Here is a 21,894-nt window from a genome sequence, read left to right as displayed (position 1 = left end):
CGTTTCAGATCGTTAGAATAGGGCCCAGCAAGAGCTCCACGGCCCCCCATACCATAGTCGTCCTCACAAAGATTTTATTAAACATGTTTAATATTTGGGATTATGCTGAGGATATGCGTTCCCTGTAAAACACAATTCTTGTAATTTTATCAAACACAATCTTTTTTATGTTTCTTTTGTATTAATTCACAAGTTAACTATTTTAGGCTATTCATTTTGTGCTGCAGACAGAAAAACTGAAACTTACATTCAGAATAAGCAGTGATTTCACTCAAAAAAACACTAACACGACGCCGTCATAAGGAAAAATACAGCAGAATGCGCCGGCGCGTTTGCCGTGTTCAGAAGGTTAAAAGGATAGTTCAACCAACAATGAAAATTCGGTCATCATTTCCTCACCCTCAAGTTGTTCCAAACCTGTGTGAGTTTCTAAAGAAGATATTTTGAAGAATGTTTAAAAGCTGATAGAGCGACCATTGACTACCATAGTAATTTTTCCACTACTATGGTAGTCAATGGTCGCTCTATCTGCTTGGTTACAACTATTATTTGAAATATCTTCTTTTCCGTTCAGCAGAACAAAGAAACTCATACAGGTTTGGAACAACTTGAGATCCAATTTGGATCCAATTCTATTGTATTGGATCCCAAAATACAATATTTAGGTCTGTCCGGGGTGAAAAATCACTGACTTTAATATTGTTATTTTCAGAGCTTTTAATATACTCTTATTATAAAAAGAACATTTATTTATCTTAAACAAGTATCATTTTAGTAAGGAGATCTCAGAAATCTGAAACAAGCATGAAAAACGTAAAAATTATTAAAAATAAACGTATATCGTGTCGGCATTGGCCAAAATGAGTTGAAAAATATACTGGATATCGGTAAAAATCCAATATCGTGCATAATGATGATATTTGTCATCAAGGTTGATTGTTGTTTGTAGAAGACTCCAGCATTGCATACCATATGGATAATAATTGTCTCTTGTGGTTTGGATTAAATCAGGAGGATTATGGGATATCTTGTGTAATCAGTTCATGCAATTATTGAGGTATTTTGATTATCTTCTCATAAGCACCTGATGATGAGAGATGAATTCCCAATGGTGATGCATATAATCAGATCTTAAAAGTAACAGTAGCATGTGTGTGTGTGTGTGTCTTAGTCCATCATAAAAGTTGAATCCCTGTGAAATAACACTTATTATTTCACATCAAACAGCTCTAGAAGTGTTTTTCAGAGAGCTGAAGGTCAGGGCTTTGTGTGCGTCAGTGTTTCAGTTTGCGGTGTTTATACTACAGTCAATGACACGAGACACCGGACGCAACTTGATAAAGCGACACGCGATAACCTGTGGCCCGTTCACACTCACAGCTGGAGGTTAACTGGTTCCCGCTGGGCTGTGTAACTGGGCATAGCTTGTGAAAATCTGAACACAAATAGTGTTGTTCTGCTTGATGAGAAATTTCTTGCTGCTAGAAATGAACATTACATGCAGAGGAAATCGTTTGTGAATAAATGTGTGCTGTGCATGATGCATTGACCATTTGCATACAATTGAAGTAACCACATCACTGGACACAACTTGATTGTTTTGAATTTATAATTTCGGGGTTTTTTTATGTTTCAAGCATAGTTTTTCATTAGTTCCCTAGTGAAAAATAAACACACCAACATGTATTTGAAACACATTTATGTTATGCTACACATACATTTACATATTTATGTGCTGAATATTAATACTACAGTTATTTTGTACTTAATGCACTTTAGTTATACAGAAATAGTGCTGAGGTCCAAAAAAAAAAAAGATATACTGATTGTGCTACAAATGAACTATTGCAAGTATACTTTAAATATCTTGCATTTAAAGAGATCTTAGAGATATTAAAACGCGTTATGCTTAATATTAAGAAATGTGCAATAAAGAAGTACTCCAAATAAAGTTGAATTTTAATATTTAGTCTCAAGCGATATGTCAGTAAATAAGTAAATGGATTAGTTGTAGACTTAGTATGACATTTTAAATACATTTTGGTATAGGTTTATTTTCACTCTAGTTTTATTTTTTGGTTTTAACAGTGTATTTTTTGTAGTTTGTGTTATTGCTGTGTGGTGGCATTTTCATGTTTGATTCAGGCAGATTGTGAATATTTCAAGCTTATTAAAGATATAAAAACAAATGGCTTTATAGTTGGGACATATGATGGTACAGTAGGGAGAACTAGTATTTGATACACAGCCGATTTTGCAGGTTTGCCCACTTACAAAGCATGTAGAGGTCTGTAATTTGTATCATAGATACTCTTCAACTGTGAGAGACGGAATATAAAACAAAAATCCAGAAAATCACATTGTATGATTTTTAAGTAATTAATTTGCATTTTATTGCATGACATGAGTATTTGATACATCAGAAAAGCAGAACTGAATATTTGGTACAGAAACCTTGTTTGCAATTACAGAGATCACATGTTTCCTGTAGTTCTTGACCAGGTTTGCACACACACTCTCTCACACACACTCTCTCACACACACTCTCACACACTGTAGCAGGGATTCTGGCACACTCCTCCATACAGACCTTCTCCAGATCCTTCAGGTTTCGGGCTGTCGCTGGGCAATACGGACTTTCAGCTCCTCCAAAGATTTTCTATTGGGTTCAGGTCTGGGGCTCGTTCTTCATACCTCGCTTAATACATTCAAGATGATTTGACAGATCCCAGATCTTTTAATCGTGATAACTGATCTCTGGCTAATTTGGTTCTTCAAACGAATTTGCGGATTGGATTAAAATATCTGGATTAAATGATCTAAGATTACTGAGCGTTCTGTTTTTCCCTAAAGAGGGCAGATGCATCGATACTCGAAACCACGATCAGCAATGCAGCGATTGGCTGGCGTCAAGACAGCAACGTAATGACATCATATAATTAAAAAGCCACCTGGCAAAAAACTTGACAAATTACACAAAAAACCCCCACGAATTTCTGAACCTTTATAAGGAAACCGCCAAACCACCAAACCAACATAAAAGTTATAATAGATAAATGATAAATGTTTTTTTTTTTAAACATGATTACCAATTATTTATATTCACGATTTTATACAGTATTTGTACACCCTTTACATTTTTATTTCAATATTGTAATTTAATTTTTAATTCAATTTGAAGCAGATTTGTAACGTGACAGTATTTAAGTTTCTTATGGGTCAAGATATTATTATCCTCTCTTGCGCTGCATCAAGCCATCCCATAATATCCGTGATCACTTAATGCACGGCTCAGATTAACTGTACAACATGTGTGTAAACCAATAAAAACAAAATTATATAAAGTAATTATTCCTTCACAAGTAAATCGCTCAATCAAGTGGCTGTGTCTATAGTATTATACACAACATTATACATTCTCATATACATATACAATATACAATTTTTATATTATTTCTCTATTATTCTATATATTATTTTTATATAGGATGAGCTTCGAAGAACCAAACAATCCAAGATCATGCCAAATCGTCAACAATCAAATCCAGCTAACTGAGTTAGCGAGGTACGAAGAACAGGCCCCTGGAGACTGGCTAGGCCACTCCAGGACCTTGAGATGCTTCTTATGGTGCCACTCCTCAGTTGCCCTGGCTGTGTGTTTCGGGTCGTTGTGATGCTGGAAGACCCACCCTCGACCCATCTTCAATGCTCTAACTGAGGGAAGGAGGTTGTTGGCCAAGATCTCGCGATACATGGCCCGTCCATCCTCCCCTCAATACGGTGCAGTCGCCCCCTTTGCAGAAAAACCTCCCCAAAGAATGATGTTTCCACCTCCATACTGCACGGTTGGGATGATGTTCTTGGGGTTGTACTCGTCCTTCTTCTTCCTCCTAACACAGCGAGTGGAGTTTAGACTGAAAAGCTCTATTTTTGTCTGATCAGACCACATGACCTTCTCCCATTCCTCCTCTGGATCATCCAGATGGTCACTGGCAAACCTCAGACATGCGCTGGCTTGCAGGATTTTAATCCATGACGGCGTAGTGTGTTACTAATGGTTTTCTTTGAGACTGTGGTCCCAGCTCTCTTCAGGTCATTGACCAGCTCCTGCCGTGTAGTTCTGGGCTGATCCCTCACCTTCCTCATGATGCCGCACGAGGTGAGATCTTGGATGGTGCCCCAGACCGAGGGAGATTGACCGCTATCTTGAACTTCTTCCATTTTCTAATAATTGCGCCAATAGTTGTTGCCTTCTCACCAAGCTGCTTGCCTATTGTCCTGTAGCCCATCCCAGCCTTGTGCAGGTCTACAATTTTATCCCTGATGTCCTTACACTGCTCTGGTCTTGGCCATTGTGGAGAGGTTGGAGTGTGTGTGATTGAGTGTGTGGACAGGTGTAATGAGTTCATACAGGTGCAGTTCATACAGGTAATGAGTGGAGAACAGGAGGGCTTCTTAAAGAAAAACTAACAGGTCTGTGAGAGCCGGAATTCGTACTGGTTGGTAGGTGATCAAATACTTATGTCATGCAATAAAATGCATATTAATTATTTAAAAATCGTACAATGTGATTTTTCTGGATTTTAGATTCCGTCTCTTACAGTTGAAGTGTACCTATGATAAAAATTACAGACCTCTATATGCTTTGTAAGTAGTAAAACCGGCAAAATCGGCAGTGTATCAAATACTTGTTCTCCCCACTGTATCTTTACCAGCTGAGAATCATAAAGAACTTATGAAATGTGTAAAGGAGGCAAAACAGCGTCAGGAATTCCTTTATTGCAGATAATAACGGGCAACATCACGGCTATGTAGATTGTGTCCTTTTTAGGGTTGCATCTCTAGGTTGCATCTTGCATCACGCACTGTTTTTGGTTGGTTTAGATGTCTTTGGTCTGTGTTGCATTCAAATTTTCAGTCGAACCGCACCAGAGTTTGTTTGGAAGCGGATTGAGACCCATCTTTCGGTCCATTTGTTTGGTGTGTGTCAGGGTTCAGATGAAGCGCACTAACAGAGCAATCACACCAGAGTTTGTTTTAATCTAACCAAACATGCCAAGTGTGAACACACCCTCATCTAATACTACACAAAATAATAATAATAAAGCATTCAATTGATAATAGCAATAATAAAACCTCATCTTCCTGAAAATCACCAGTAGTCAATGTGATTACACAATCGGAAACAAAGACCTGAAAGCCTGAAGGGCAGCGTGTTCTTTCAGAATGATCGCTGCTCTAATGAATACAGATCTCCGTGTGCTTTTTCATAACGGCGTGTGGAACGTTTCTCGTTTTCAATGCCTGATCACATAAGCGCAGACAAGGTGAGATGAGGTTAAAAGCGGCGTGTGCGGTTTACTTTCGTGAGTCACCTCTGTCCTCTGTTAACAAAAAGGTGCTGGATTATGCAGAGAATATGCCGGTGGCGTGATTCCATGAATATGCACGCTTGACACATGATGAATATACAGTATGAATGTAAGCATGGGTATGACTGGGACCGGTGGCCGAGTGTTTCTATGGTAGCTGAAGATCCACAGGCTCACTGTGTTAGGAAGACTGCAGTTTGGGCCTGATAATCTATCATTTTAATATAATAGTTATCTCTCTATATATATGTAGGCTAATATATATAATTTATATAGACATTTAAAGTGGTCATGAACTGAAAAATCTAATTTTCTTGAGCTTTTGACATATTAGAGCTCATCATACTACGAGAATATCCTGTGAGTTTCAGAACTGAAAACTTCTTTGTTAGTCCAAAAACAGCTTTTATTGTGGAATGAGCCTATAATAGATGGTGAAAGAGCGCCTCTGCAGAAGAAGATCAACGCCCACTTCATCATCACAACTTTGGCCCCGCCCACTGGAGTGTTAGTGAGATGACGAGGAGAGACGAGCGATACAGGATGGACTACAAATAACATCACTTTCCAAAGGATCCTAATGCTAGGAATGTGCTTATTTAGTTATAGTCTCAGCAGCCAATCACAGCAGTGGGCGTTTACACTGAAGTCTCTCAGCAGCCAATCACAGCAGTGGGCGTTTACACTGAAGTCTCTCAGCAGCCAATCACAGCAGTGGGCGTTTACACTGAAGTCTCTCAGCAGCCAATCACAGCAGTGGGCGTTTACACTGAAGTCTCACAGCAGCCAATCACAGCAATGGGCGTTTACACTGAAGTCTCACAGCAGCCAATCACAGCAGTGGGCGTTTACACTGAAGTCTCTCAGCAGCCAATCACAGCATTGGGCGTTTACACTGAAGTCTCACAGTAGCCAATCACAGCAGTGGGCGTTTACACTGAAGTCTCACAGCAGCCAATCACAGCAGTGGGCGTTTACACTGAAGTCTCACAGCAGCCAATCACTGCAGTGGGCGTTTACACTGAAGTCTCACAGCAGCCAATCACAGCAGTGGGCGTTTACACTGAAGTCTCACAGCAGCCAATCACAGCAGTGGGCGTTTACACTGAAGTCTCACAGCAGCCAATCACTGCAGTGGGCGTTTACACTGAAGTCTCTCAGCAGCCAATCACTGCAGTGGACGTTTACACTGAAGTCTCACAGCAGCCAATCACAGCAGTGGGCGTTTACACTGAAGTCTCACAGCAGCCAATCACAGCAGTGGGCGTTTACACTGAAGTCTCACAGCAGCCAATCAGCAATGGGCGTTTACACTGAAGTCTCACAGCAGCCAATCACAGTAGTGGGCATTTACACTGAAGTCTCTCAGCAGCCAATCACAGCAATGGGCGTTTACACTGAAGTCTCACAGCAGCCAATCACAGCAATGGGCGTTTACACTGAAGTCTCTCAGCAGCCAATCACAGCAGTGGGCGTTTACACTGAAGTCTCACAGCAGCCAATCACAGCAGTGGGCGTTTACACTGAAGTCTCACAGCAGCCAATCACAGCAGTGGGCGTTTACACTGAAGTCTCTCAGCAGCCAATCACAGCAATGGGCGTTTACACTGAAGTCTCACAGCAGCCAATCACAGCAGTGGGCGTTTACACTGAAGTCTCACAGCAGCCAATCACAGCAATGGGCGTTTACACTGAAGTCTCTCAGCAGCCAATCACAGCAATGGGCGTTTACACTGAAGTCTCACAGCAGCCAATCACAGCAGTGGGCGTTTACACTGAAGTCTCACAGCAGCCAATCACAGCAATGGGCGTTTACACTGAAGTCTCTCAGCAGCCAATCACAGCAGTGGGCGTTTACACTGAAGTCTCACAGCAGCCAATCACAGCAATGGGCGTTTACACTGAAGTCTCACAGCAGCCAATCACAGCAGTGGGCGTTTACACTGAAGTCTCTCAGCAGCCAATCACAGCAGTGGGCGTTTACACTGAAGTCTCACAGCAGACACGCCCCTTCAAACAGAGCGTTCAAATCAGAGGCTAAAATGCCTTTTATTTCAAAATGATGACAATTTTTGATTAACATTATAAGTGCACCACAGGAAACATAAAACAATGCAGTTCACGACCCCTTTATATGTTATTTGTTATGTGGCTATTATATGTATAATAGTGAAATCATGTAGTGTTATATTTTTGATATTCAATTATTATAATGAAGCTTGTACAACAATCGCATTCAGATGCTCAGATGGACAGTAACTCCATTCATCAAATGATTGTGCAGTGACAGGGATGGATGGGGCTTTCAGCAGAGTTTGATATATAGAGATGTGCATGAGCTCTATACTCAATCAAACACATCTGTGATGACATTTGTGAGATAAATTATGGATGTGAGTTATTATAACAAGATCTCTCTCTGGCTGATCTTGCAGTGTGACTGACAGCTGAGAAGCGGTCAGTGTGTGTCCGCTTGTAACGTCTGGGTCTGAGTGACTGGACAAAAGATCAGAAAGCTCACAACAGATGTAAAATATTCATGTTGGCAAATCTGTGTTATAGTGCAATGCCTGTGGGGTATTACGTTAATTCCAACCTGCGCTCACAAGCGCTGCACCTGTTTCCAATTTCAACAACCCTCTGGCTTATGATGGAGGAGTTGTGGGAAAAGATAAGGAAGGGCTGTGTGGAGGTAGAAGGTGGATTGTCCTCACAGTGTCATGGGTTATAATGCAACAGTGCCATCAAATCTGACCAGTAGAGGGTGCCGAAGTCTTCTGCTTTTTCCTGCTTAAAATCATTTTGCTTCCATACTGTGGATTAAACTGTATTGTATTTGGCAGGATCAATGTATTATAAAGCTCATGTGACTTTATTCTGTCCAACACAAAAGGAGATGATGTGCAGAATGTTCAAACTGAACTTTTCCATGTAGACAGCGGCATAAATGACATTAAAGCACCATAAAAGTATGCAGATAAAACTAAATATGTCAAGTCAACTTTATTTATATAGTGCTTTTAACAATGCAGATTGTTTCAAAGCAGCTTCACAGTGTTAAACAGGAAAATAATGCAGCATAATTTTATTCAGCTGTATAGCCATTCTGGAGAAAACGCTAATGTCATCAGTTCATTTCCATTATCATACAGTGACAGTGTGGGCTTTAGATCAGTAATTTAGTTTTTATGGTTAATTTAGTTTAATAATTAGATTTATTTGGATATTTAGTTGAAAAATTTAGAACAATGTAGTGTCCCCAACTGAGCACGCCAAGCCAGAGGCAACAGTGGCAAATAAACCAAAACCCCATCAGGAGCAGAATGGAGGAAAATAAACCTTGGGAGAAACCAGGCTCAGTCGGAGTGCCAGTTCTCCTCTGACCAATTAACAAGCAGTGTATGATTATTATTCTGGAAACTTTACAGGTCAGAGGTCATAATAGATCAGAATATTTGAAAGATCGGAGTCATCACGCCGGAGACGGTTTATTGAGGATGACAAATCGATTGAACAATTATTAAATTGTAATATTCAAACAATCGGAGTCATCACGCTGGAGATGGTTTATTGAGGATGCCGTGTCGACGAGGCAATTTCAGGGGGCGTCTAATTGACACGTCTCTGCAGACACTATATAAATATGTGCTATATTTCATGTTTTTTAAAGCCATGAAATGTTGTTGTTTTTACGCCTTTGCATACAAAGATTATTGTTGTTCAACATCCACTGCACGTTAAAACATCACACTCTTACTTGATCTGGACAAACTGAGTGTCATTAGAAAGATTAAAGACTCCAGCTTAGTTTATGATAAAACTATGTCGCAGTGACATTCATTTCTTGATTTATGGTGAAATTTATTTTTTATAGAATAAAAACGCGTACATGCACTATATTGCTAAAAGTTTTGAGACGCCTGCCTTTACTTGCACATGAGCTTCCCATTCTTAATCCGTAGGGTTAAAAAGCGATGCTTTGTGCACTGGTCAGTCATGCTGGGACAGGAAGGGGCCGTCCCCAAACTGTTCCCACAAATTTGGGAGCATGAAATTGTCCGAAATGTCTTGGTGAAGCTGTAAGAGTTCCTTTCACTGGAACTAAAAGGCCAACCCCTGAAAAACAACCCCACCCCATAATCCCCCCTCCACCAAACTTTACACTTGGCACAATGCAGTCAGGCAAGTCCCGTTCTCCTGGCAACCGCCAAACCCAGACTCGTCCATGGGATTGCCAGAGAGAAGCGTGATTGGTCACTCAGAGAACACGTCTCCACTGCTCTAGAGTCCAGTGGCGGCGCACTTTACCCCACTGCATCCCACGCTTTGCATTGCACTTGGTGATGTAAGGCTTGGATGAGCAGCTCGGCCATGGAAACCCATTCCATGGAGCTCTACACACTGTTCTTGAGCTCATCTGAAGGCTTGAGTTCTCTGAGCTCCTGAGAGCGGCCCATTCTCTCACTAATGTGTGTAGAAGCGAACACACACACACACACACTCCTGAGAGCGGCCCATTCTCTCACTAATGTGTGTAGAAGCGTCTGCAGGCCTAGAGCTGGAGTTATACACCTGTGGCCATGAAGAGATTGAACACCTGAACTCAGTGATTTGGAGGGGCGTCCCAATACTTTTGGCAATATAGTGTATATTCAGATAGAAAACAGCTATAGTGCAGAATCGACTGTGTCAAAAACAGCCTTGGTGAGCAAAAGAGGCTCATCTTCTTTTTTTGTTTTTGTTTCAAACCACTCATGCTTTGACGATTTAAGTCATTTTAATTATATACCTCTGCCGTCATGAAATGTTCAAGGCCAGAAAGTTCTCTTATTAGTTATGAAGTTATTAAATTGTCTCGCACTTGTCTTTCTCTTCACGCCATCTATTTTGTGAGTGTAAATGGCTTCTGACTGATTGCTGAAGACAGGTTTGAGCCTCCTGGTGCCAAGCGAAGCGTATGCAAATAAACAAGTGATATAGGATGTAGCTGCAAAACACAAATTTGCATATTGTCAAGAAACCAGCAAACGAGCTGTAATCAACAGAAAAGCCGGACACCCGTGGAGAGAGTCTGAGCTTCGCTGGCCTTTAAATAATAATATGTTTGAGTTGAAGATATTTCTGGTGTTTGTCTGGTTTATTTTATGCTGTTTAAATTATGTTAACGTTCCCCAGAGACTCGGTGTGTGTTTATTGGGGTTTGTGTGTGTGTGTTACTGACAGAGAAAGTGGTTTTGTTTGCCTGAGTGCAATTCTGCTTTGTACAATCCATAAAACAAGTAAATATTAGTGCGGCTTGGGAAGGCGAGCTGTGGACATGAATGAGATCTCAATTTGCTCGGCTTGTGAAGGACTGCGCTATTACTGTTCTCAGCCATTTCAGCCTGGCAGACCATAATACATGGAAAGCACAGAGTCACACGGGCCAAAGATTCACGGGTGGACTTTTGAACAACCAGAACACAATCAGACACAGCCTCAGACACAGCCTCAGACACAGCCTCAGACACAGCCTCAGACACAGCCTCACACAGCCTCAAACACAGCCTCAGACACAGCCTCAGACACAGCCTCAGACACAGCCTCAGACACAGCCTCAGACACAGCCTCAGACACAGCCTCACACAGCCTCAGACACAGCCTCAGACACAGCCTCAGACACAGCCTCAGACACAGCCTCAGACACAGCCTCAGACACAGCCTCAGACACAGCCTCGGACACAGCCTCACACAGCCTCAAACACAGCCTCAGACACAGCCTCAGACACAGCCTCAGACACAGCCTCACACAGCCTCAGACACAGCCTCAGACACAGCCTCAGACACAGCCTCAGACACAGCCTCAGCCTCAGACAGCCTCAGACAGCCTCAGACACAGCCTCAGACACAGCCTCAGACACAGCCTCAGACACAGCCTCAGACAGCCTCAGACAGCCTCAGACACAGCCTCAGACACAGCCTCAGACAGCCTCAGACACAGCCTCAGACAGCCTCAGACACAGCCTCAGACACAGCCTCAGACACAGCCTCAGACACAGCCTCAGACAGCCTCAGACACAGCCTCAGACACAGCCTCAGACAGCCTCAGACACAGCCTCAGACAGCCTCAGACAGCCTCAGACACAGCCTCAGACACAGCCTCAGACAGCCTCAGACAGCCTCAGACAGCCTCAGACACAGCCTCAGACACAGCCTCAGACACAGCCTCAGACAGCCTCAGACACAGCCTCAGACACAGCCTCAGACAGCCTCAGACACAGCCTCAGACACAGCCTCAGACACAGCCTCAGACACAGCCTCAGACACAGCCTCAGACAGCCTCAGACAGCCTCAGACACAGCCTCAGACACAGCCTCGGACACAGCCTCGGACACAGCCTCAGACACAGCCTCAGACACAGCCTCGGACACAGCCTCGGACACAGCCTCGGACACAGCCTCAGACACAGCCTCAGACAGCCTCAGACACAGCCTCGGACACAGCCTCGGACACAGCCTCGGACACAGCCTCAGACATAGCCTCGGACACAGCCTCAGACACAGCCTCAGACACAGCCTCAGACACAGCCTCAGACACAGCCTCAGACACAGCCTCGGACACAGCCTCGGACACAGCCTCGGACACAGCCTCGGACACAGCCTCGGACACAGCCTCAGACACAGCCTCAGACAGCCTCAGACACAGCCTCAGACACAGCCTCAGACAGCCTCAGACACAGCCTCAGACACAGCCTCGGACACAGCCTCAGACACAGCCTCAGACACAGCCTCGGACACAGCCTCGGACACAGCCTCAGACACAGCCTCAGACACAGCCTCGGACACAGCCTCAGACAGCCTCAGACACAGCCTCAGCCTCAGACACAGCCTCAGACACAGCCTCAGACACAGCCTCAGCCTCAGACACAGCCTCAGACACAGCCTCAGCCTCAGACACAGCCTCAGACACAGCCTCAGCCTCAGACACAGCCTCAGACACAGCCTCAGACACAGCCTCAGACACAGGCTCAGACACAGCCTCAGACACAGCCTCAGACACAGCCTCAGACACAGCCTCAGACACAGCCTCAGACACAGCCTCAGACACAGCCTCAGACACAGCCTCAGACACAGGCTCAGACACAGCCTCAGCTTAGCATCGCCTGAAGCTTTACAGCAGATCATTGGGTATTGGGTTCTTTCATCTCAGCCTCACTAAAATCTGCAATTACTGAGCCGTCAGTGTTAATATCTGCTCTATCAGTCATCAGTGGCACACTTTACCCCCCAGATCACACATTACATTCATCTATCTATCTATCCATCAATCCGTCCGTCCGTATCTATCTATCTATCTGTCTGTCTGTCTGTCTGTCTGTCGGTCGGTCGGTCGGTCTGTCTGTCTGTCTGTCTGTCTGTCTGTCTGTCTGTCTGTCTGTCTGTCTGTCTGTCTGTCTGTCTGTCTGTCTGTCTGTCTGTCTGTCTGTCTGTCTGTCTGTCTGTCTGTCTGTCTGTCTGTCTGTCTGTCTGTCTGTCTGTCTGTCTGTCTGTCTGTCGTTCTATCCATCTTTCTTTCTTTCATCCGTTCTTTCTCCTTTCATCCTTTCATCCTTACTTTCTTTCGTTCTTTCTTTCTTTAATAATCTTTCGTCTATATTTTCTCAGTGAATATTCATTAAATGCTCGTGTCTTATTTCATCACATGGACATGTAGATCCGGAGCCATTGGATCACTGTGATTTTGCCATGACAGAAATGTTCCCGGGTCAACATATTTTGACTTGGAAAATGTAGTCCTAACCTTATCCCTAAATCAGAGTGAACTGATGGTGAATGACACTGAGGTAGAAGCCTAAACCTGTCCCTCACATCTGATTGGTTGATTGTTATGATGTTCCAGGATGGACAAAGATGTTGATCCAATTTGGTGGAATCAGGTTCACTGTGTCAGTGTCCAGCCGTCACATGTTGTCCATCACTCATCATTTATTCATAAGCCATCCGTCGGTCACCTATCTGAAATGATATTTGATATTCCACATGCAAACTCGCCTCAGCTCTCATCTAAAAACTCCTTCCATCTTTCCGAACCAAATACTGTATCACACATGATGGATGTGCTCCTTGTGACCTTTAAGCCCAAGTAATCTGCATGCATTATATCCTTTCAATTGAAACTATATTATCGACATGTTCTTCCTCTCCTCTCCTCTTCGCGAGGACGATTGAGGGTCATTCTCTTCTATTTGCTAATTCTCACCGCACGCATACATTAATTGTGCTGTAAAGTGACGGGTAATTGGTGGTGTGGGTTTCACATGCACTCTGGATGCACTTCTTTCAGAGCATTTAGAGGAAAGAAATGATTTGACGATTTCCATTTGCATATGGTTAAAGCTACAGTGTGAGATAAAAGCTCAGCTCGGCTTTTAAACGAGTCGTTCTGCTGCTGATTATTTGCATCTTGAAATGCGTGTTCTCTAAAAAATGATTTCTGTTTCTCTTTTAGATAAAGCGGAGAATGGAGAGGTGTACCAAAGACGTAGGGGTCCCAACACCGTCCATACAGAGGAACAGGAAGTGAGTACTAAACCACAGGAGCCGACGAGCCAATCAGGAAGCAGCTGGCGGCGAGTGGTTCTGCTCATCCTGGCCATCACCATACACAACATTCCCGGTCAGTTTTCCTCTCCTGACTCTTCAAGTCCCTTTCTTTATCACGTCTCTGAAGCAGTACAGAATCATATGTCTCTTTTGGTCAAAATAACGTTGACTCAGTTATTCATGAGCCTCTGTGGCCTAATCCTATGAGAAGGCTCTGTCTTATGATTATTAATATCTGCATGTGACCTTTTCCTGCGGCCGGCGCTGCAAACGGTGATTTGATACCGTACTGAAACATGAGCAGCGTATGTTCCTTGGCACGGCGCTAAAATACAGGTGTTTCCTCACAATGCTGACAAAGCAAGATAAATTAAAATATTTTATAATGTATATTTGCTTTTCAAATTAGTTTTATTATATATATTTGATTTGATATATTTATTACTATGTAGTATTTTATATAGTATATTAATATAGTATATTTACTATATAGTATTGCTGCTTTTAATATATCAAATTGAAATCTGCATTTCTGAATAGTCTACAGTTTATGTTTATACATAATAAAATGTAATAAATTATATAATAATTATCTACTTATTATTTTTAAACCGATCATACACATATTTAAATTTTATTATACATAATTACTATATATTTTTAACATTTTAATGAGCAATTTAGATAAATATAACATCATTTATATAATTTATTTTTATTTAATTATATTAATTTGATATATACATATATATATATATATATATATATATATATATATATATATATATATATATATATATATATATATATATATATATATATATATATATATATATATATATATTGTATTTTATTACTATATATTTTTAGTTTTAAATTGCAGTTGTTCATATTGAAATAGTATCTTATAAAATAATATATTATTTATTTTTATTTTATTTTATTTATAATATAAAATAAATATTATATTATGAATAATTAATATTTTATATTATTTCTTTTTATTTTATATATATATATTTTATTGTATTACTATATCTTTTTAGCTTTTTAAATTGCAGTTGTTCATATTGAAATAATATCTTATAAAATAATATATTATTTATTTTTATTTTATGTTATTTAAAATATAAAATAAATATTATATTATAAATAATTAATATAATAAATAAATTATATTTTATATTATTTATGTTTATTTTATATATATATATACATTATTTTATTACTATATCTTTTGCCTTTTTAAATTATTGCAGTTGTTCATATTGGAATAATATTTTATAAAATAATAAATAATTTATTTATATATATATATAATTATACGTATATCCGAATAAAACGCTTCACAAACAAGAACAAATGTAGGGCGGGGCTTGATTGTGTCTGTGGGGAATTGATTGGATGGTGGTGGTTTTCTATTGGTGGATCTCATGGTGGCCCCGCCCTCATCATCAGAGAAGAGATGAAGTTATTCCGATTCAAGATTACCAGTAACATGAATTTAAAACTAAAATGATGTACATGGAGAAATTATTTATAGTATTCATTAAAAAAGCAATGAGAACGATCAGTTTTGATTTCGTGGTGACTTTAATATTGGCTGTATCAAAATGAAGTCTGCATTCAGAAATGGAACGCTCTATGAACATTAACAAGTCTGTCAAAGTGACGGATAATGATTATTTCTAGTCTCTGTTTCCCTCTCTCTGCTCAAACTGTGCTGGTTTTATGACACATTTTCTGCTCCAGTGCTCTTCATCTACTCTTTCTCCTTTGCATTTGCTCCACGCTGCCTTTATTTTCCTCTTTATCACCAGCGCTTTCGGCAGCACTTGATCGCCCCTCGGATGCATTTGTTAATCATTCCTGCGCCGAACTCTTTGAGCGATGAGCAGCATGAGCGAGGTGAATATAGACGCCAGCGGACACTGTGTGTGTGTGTGTGTGTGTTCATACTGTGACCCGTCTCACAGCCCTTGAAATCAGACACATTCCCCCAGACGTCTCGCCTGCCGATGCACGACCTACACAAAGACCACCAGCTGTGATTTCAAGAGTGTGTTTTGAGTGAATCTAAGACATCAGATGTGTTCCTCGCTTAATTACACACTGACTCATAGCTGGTTCTTTCCAGCCGGAATTTGCTTTTTTGAGCTTTCCAGCAGACTCTTCGATAAATGGACATATTGTCAGCAGGACAAGCGTTCTTCAGGATGAGACGGGATCAATAAAGCGCTGTGGTTTAGAGGAAGGTCCGAGGTCACTAAGAGAATTAACTGATAATTAGACTTGATAGTTCATTCATTGACAAGAGCACCAGAGTGATAGATGGAGTCGCGGTCATTAAACACTCAGTTTCAGTCAATCTTGTGTAAATCTTGAGTACCTGTAGAGTAGTATTGATCCTTCATATCTCCGAAAAGTCTTTAGTTTTATTATATTTATAAAGGAAATATATGCTTTACTGAAAAAAAAGGCGTGTCGTGTGGGCGGAGCTAAACAGCTTATTTTTCACTTGATCTTTTTTATAAACAATGTTTACTTTAAAACAGCAGACAGCCTTTAAATGTTTATGTATTATTTACTTATATTGATTATCATCATAAATAATAAACTCATTGAATTGATTTTTTTTTTTAATAGTTAAATAAAATAAACATTTTGCTGTGGTACCGAAATTGCTACCGAGAACCGTACATTTTTTATGGTATTGGTACAAATACTGGAATTTTGGGAAACTGAAAAAAATTATTTGATGAATTTACTAAATTTTTTTATCGTAAGTGTTTGCAATCAATTTATTTTATCTCAATTTAAACAAAAACACATGCAATTCCCATAGAACCAAATATTTTTTTAAATTAAAATCAAAAAACTAAATTTAAATTATTAAAACGAGCACAAATTAATTATGCTTAATTTAATCGGGTCATAATAATTTTTTTCAGTGTATCGTGACATCCCTAGAGGCACTACATCACCTATAAGGTGAAACCCTGAATATTGCATTCGTTTCTAATCATTTTAAATAAAAGAGATAATATTCATTCATATTCATTAAGAATATAGACAAACTTTATATTACTGTAATTGTCTAGATTGGCAATTAATGGGTACAATATATTTTTTCTCAACACACGTAATGTTTTAAACACTTTTTTTAACTAAATTTGTGCAGTAAAATTAAATGGATGGTTCACCCAAAAATGAAAATGTGATGTTTATCAGCTTATAGGTGACTTTGTTTCTTCAGGAGAACACAAATGCAGATGTTTAACTCCAAGCGTTGCAGTCTGTCAGTCGTATAATGCATGTGAATGGTAACAAAATAACATGCACAGACAAATCCATATTAAACCCTGCGGCTCGTGACGACACGTTGATGTCTTAAGACACAAAACGATCGGTTTGAGGTCTGTACACTATATGTTGCGTAAACTATGGCAGATTGTGTACATTGACCTCACTCACAGGAGTGATCGCGCGCTCAATGCTGTTGGACATAGTGGTGTATTAGAGGTAAAAAATGATATAAATGCTGTTCGGTTTCTCACACAAACCGATCGTTTCGTGTCTTAAGACATCAATGTGTCGTCACGAGCCGCAGGGATTAACATGGATTTGTCTGTGGTATCAACGGTTGGAGTTAAACATCTTCATTTGTGTTCTACTAAAGAAACAAAGTCACCCATATCTCGGAGGCCCTGGGGGTAAGCAGATAAACATCACATTTTCATTTTTGGGTGAACCATCCCTTTAAGTTGAAAGAAGATCTACATTTATAATTTTAATTCATGGAGATAACATGGAAAATATGCCATGCTTTAGTGAAGGATTTCTGTCACCTACTGGAAAACAAACACTTTAATCATGAAAATGCCATGAAATGACCACTATAACCAGTGGATGGCAGCAGAGGACCTCTCATTCACTCAGTTGCCATTTCCACTCCTGCTTATAGTAAATTTCACGTGTTATGCTATTGGATTTATTATAAAATGCATATTATAACCCATTTTATTGCATTGAAGTATCAGGTATAGCAAGAGTAGGAAAAGTCACAGTCTTATGCCATTTACATGAAGGGAATGTAATTAAATAAATACATAAAAAATCCCAGATTTTACTGTCTGAAAATGCTCCCCCCTCATATTATGTAAACTGCAATTATGAAATGCAGATGCAGATATCATAACAATCTCTCAATAACTGTCCCCTTCTTTGGCGCTGGTGCACACTGAATAACACAGACTGAAATACGGCCAGGAACCGGCAGTTTTAAAGCCAACCTACACCCTTAAAAATAAAGGTGCCAGGAAGAACCAAAAAGGGGGTTTCACAGTGATGCCATAGAATAACCATTTTTGGTTCCCCGAAGAACCGTTTTGTGAAAGGTTCTTTGAAGAACCTTTTTTTCTAACTATTTTATAGTCTAAAGAACCTTTCTGCGCTACAAAGAACCTTTTGTGCAATGGAAAGGGATATTAAAGATTCTTCATGGAACCAAAGAACCATTTAAGAACCATTATTTTTAAGAGTGTAAAATGGGCCCTTGGGAAATTCAATGGAATATAGAAGAATTCAATTCTAATTAATGGAAAACGATAATGAATTGATTTTTGTCGAACCCTGTCATCTTCAAGCTGAAGTTCAAAAAGTGTGAGCTGTCAGGACATTCTCCTCATTACTTTGGCTCATTTTCACAGGCGTGTCTATGGGGGTTTATTGGTCACTGAGGGCGAACGGTCTCAGTTACAGCACCGGTCATCTCTCTGTCTCTGTGATGGTTTATTCTGTTCCTCTCATGACATGATGATGAGTTGACCTTTTCCCCTCCGCTCTCTGATGTACTGTATGATCTAAAGTGCTGTTGGCTGATTTGATCTTGATAAGGTCAGTGGGAGAGAAGCACAAATCCAGTGTCCGGTTTGCACCTTTACGTCCCTTCATTTGGCACAAAAGGCATATTTAGTTCTGTTGAGTTTCATTAGCACTACATTTTTAAAAGGTCCTTCACCTTGAAAGGTTTTTTTATTGCCTAAAGACCTAAAAGAGAGACTTTTGATGGAAGTCTTGAATGTTTATCTTGCACTTATTATATTTTTATTGAATCCTTCGAGTGCTGTTTTAAATGCTACTTATTCTCCTTAAAGCTACACTGTGTGATATTTTCCTCCATCTAGTGGTGAAAAGGTATATGACCATCCAGTGAATATTAGTTTCTGTTCCTCTCAATTCCGATTTCGTTTTAACTCCTACGGTGGCCGATTTAGTCCAAGATTAACATGGCTTCCAGTTCGACCTCGTCCACATTGGACACGGTGCCATCGAGTGTTAAAACGCGAAATGCGAAGCTTGAATTTACGGGTATGTCCCTCTTTGGCTAATGTACTTTCAAGATGGAGGGGCAACATGGCGACCCGCATTCGAACCCTCACCCGTATGTATTTACAATGGCATATTATAAACTTACGAGAATCCTTTATAACTTGAAAGAAGTAAATATACATTAATGAGCACATATATTTTTGAAAGAACTAAGTGTTTTTAGATAAGAATAAACTAAAAAAGTTACACAGTGTAGCTTTAAACGCCTTATTTGATAAAACTTTACAACACGGTTCAGTTTGTTAACATTAGTGAACTACATTAGTTGAACTTCAGCATGAACTTTTAGCATGAAATCTGTTAGTCTTGATGTTGTTTTTGTGCTCTACTAGAGCAGGTTTTCCTGCTTTAATGTTGATTATTTCTTCATATTCTCCATTGTTGCGGCTCCTCTCTTCCCAGTCTGTCAGTAACGCTCCTGTCTCTATGAAGCCCCTCCTTCTGAAAAGCACACTGTGCTCTGATTGGTCGGCTGGAGCAGTGTGTTGTTATTGGTGTTTGGGAAATGTCCCACCAAGGCCTGTCGCGATTGGTCGATACGACTGCGTCGACGCTGATAATTAGTCGACGTCAATATTTTTAATCGACTGGGTAAGTTGGGTACGATATTTGTATTAGTACCGGTACTTTAAGAATGACAGCACTCTAATAAGAGCAGTATTTCTTAATGTGCGTCGATGTCTGTTTTCTGTATGATTGATGATATTGTGATAGTTGCAAACATATCAAAGTCATAATTTTGGTATCGTGACAACACTATTCTATATAAAAACTATTTGCTGATATTCTCTTTTTTTTGTTATGTTGGTTTACAAATTTGTACCTTTTTACATTTTACTCTTTTAGTTTTACATTTTGTCAAGGGCTTGTTTACATTTATACTTTTTTATAGTACACTACTGAATGCCAAAGTTGCAAGTTAAATGAAATGTTTTTAAGTAAAATTGTTGAAAAGTATTGCGATAAATTTGCCGGTCGATTAATCGGTTAATCGACAAACCAGTCGACAGTTTCACCGATCAATAGATAAATTAGTCAACAGATCAATCGATTAATCGATAAATTAGCAGATGGGTTAATTGACTAATCGATAAACCAGTCGATAGTTAATTGTTCAATCGATTAATTAGCCGATAGAGTTATTAATTAATTGATAGATTAGCCAATCGATAAACCAGTCAATAGGGTAATCGATTAATTGACAGATTGGTCGGTAGAGCGATCAATTAACCGATAAATTAGGTGATAATCAAACGATTAATCGCAAAAATAGTCGATAGAGTAACCGGTCAATCGATAAATTAGTCGGCAGAGTAATCGATTAATCGATTAAATTAGCCGGTAGATTAATCAATAAATTAGTCGATAGATTAATCGATATAAAAATAGTCGTTAGTGGCAGCCCTAGTCCCGCCCCTTACCATAGCCGGCAGTTTCAAGACAGTACTAACTCACTCAACCAGGCCCCTTTATTCTGCATATGAATTATTTAAATGAGGAATATTGTGGCGTGTTCATTCCCGGAAGAAAACTCAAGACTACAATGGAGGCGTTTACACACTACACACTAAAGAAAGATCGACATGGAAAAAAGCATAATATTAAACCCCTTTTTAAATCAAAAGTTGTATCTGTTAACATGAACTAATAACAAACAGTTGTATTTTTATTAACTAATGTTAACAAAGATTAATAAATACTATAACAAATGTTTTGCCCATGTTAGCTAATTGGACCTTATTGTGAAGTGTTACACCTTATTTAGATGCAAACTTGCTTGTAATGTTGCATATTTTATCCACTTTATTATCCTGTACATCTGATTTTGTGTGTCAGCAAAATGATAATTTGACCAATCCATCATCTCAAACCTCAGTTGATCTTTACGCTTCTACAAAAGCCAGAAACCCCTGTGAATATCCATGCTGGCGTCCCACAGCAACTATCGTTAGGATTTCGTGCATTTTTAAAGCCTCTGGAAAGGAAACTTGACAGTGATTCTGGATATTTACCTCCGCAGTGTGCAGCCGCAAAATTGCAGGAAGTATTTCTTAGCAAAGTCAGTAAAGTAACCCATCGCCCTTGGCAACAGAGTTTGAATGCGGTCTCTCATTAGTCTATACGGTTCTGGTGGTCCGATTACCTTAAATGTCCCTCACAGCCGGGGCCAAATCAAGTCGGCAGGTGATTTCGTGTCAGTGTGTGCTTTGTGATGCCTGTTAAAAGATGCAGTGACAGTTTTCATTGTAATGCACTGTTTTAAAGTGCAGTTTTCTTCTGTGAAAGATGATTCTGAGTGGAATTGCCTGTGCGTGTTCATTCAGCGTCTAGGACAGGTGCTCAAGAGACGACAAAGGAACGTATTTACAATAATTAAATCCTACGTCATTCTCTGTAAATCAAAAGATACAAATAGGCCAATGTAAAAAGCATCCATTTTTTGCATTTTGCTGAAAGTGTTGCAGCCCTTCCACATTGCTATCATTTCTTATTTCCCTGGCATTGATTCTTGTCACAATGTACAGTATTGTCGAGGAGGAAAGCACTGC

General features: G+C 39.9%; 1 protein-coding gene across 2 annotated transcripts in view; it reads left to right on the top strand.

Moving 5' to 3' along the window:
• Nucleotides 1-21,894, top strand: part of slc39a11 (solute carrier family 39, member 11) — a 221,709-nt gene that overhangs the window by 132,382 nt on the left and 67,433 nt on the right. For both annotated transcript variants that reach the window (XM_079801686.1, XM_079801687.1), the window contains exon 6: nucleotides 13,860-14,027. In XM_079801686.1, the coding sequence (XP_079657812.1) occupies nucleotides 13,860-14,027 (168 nt within the window). The remainder of the gene's footprint in view (nucleotides 1-13,859; nucleotides 14,028-21,894) is intronic.

This window comes from Gobio gobio (assembly GCF_949357685.1).
Source record: "Gobio gobio genome assembly, chromosome: 20".
NCBI lineage: Eukaryota > Metazoa > Chordata > Actinopteri > Cypriniformes > Gobionidae > Gobio > Gobio gobio.
Note: the sequence above shows the minus strand (reverse complement) of the source record. Positions and strands in the feature narration are given on the sequence as shown.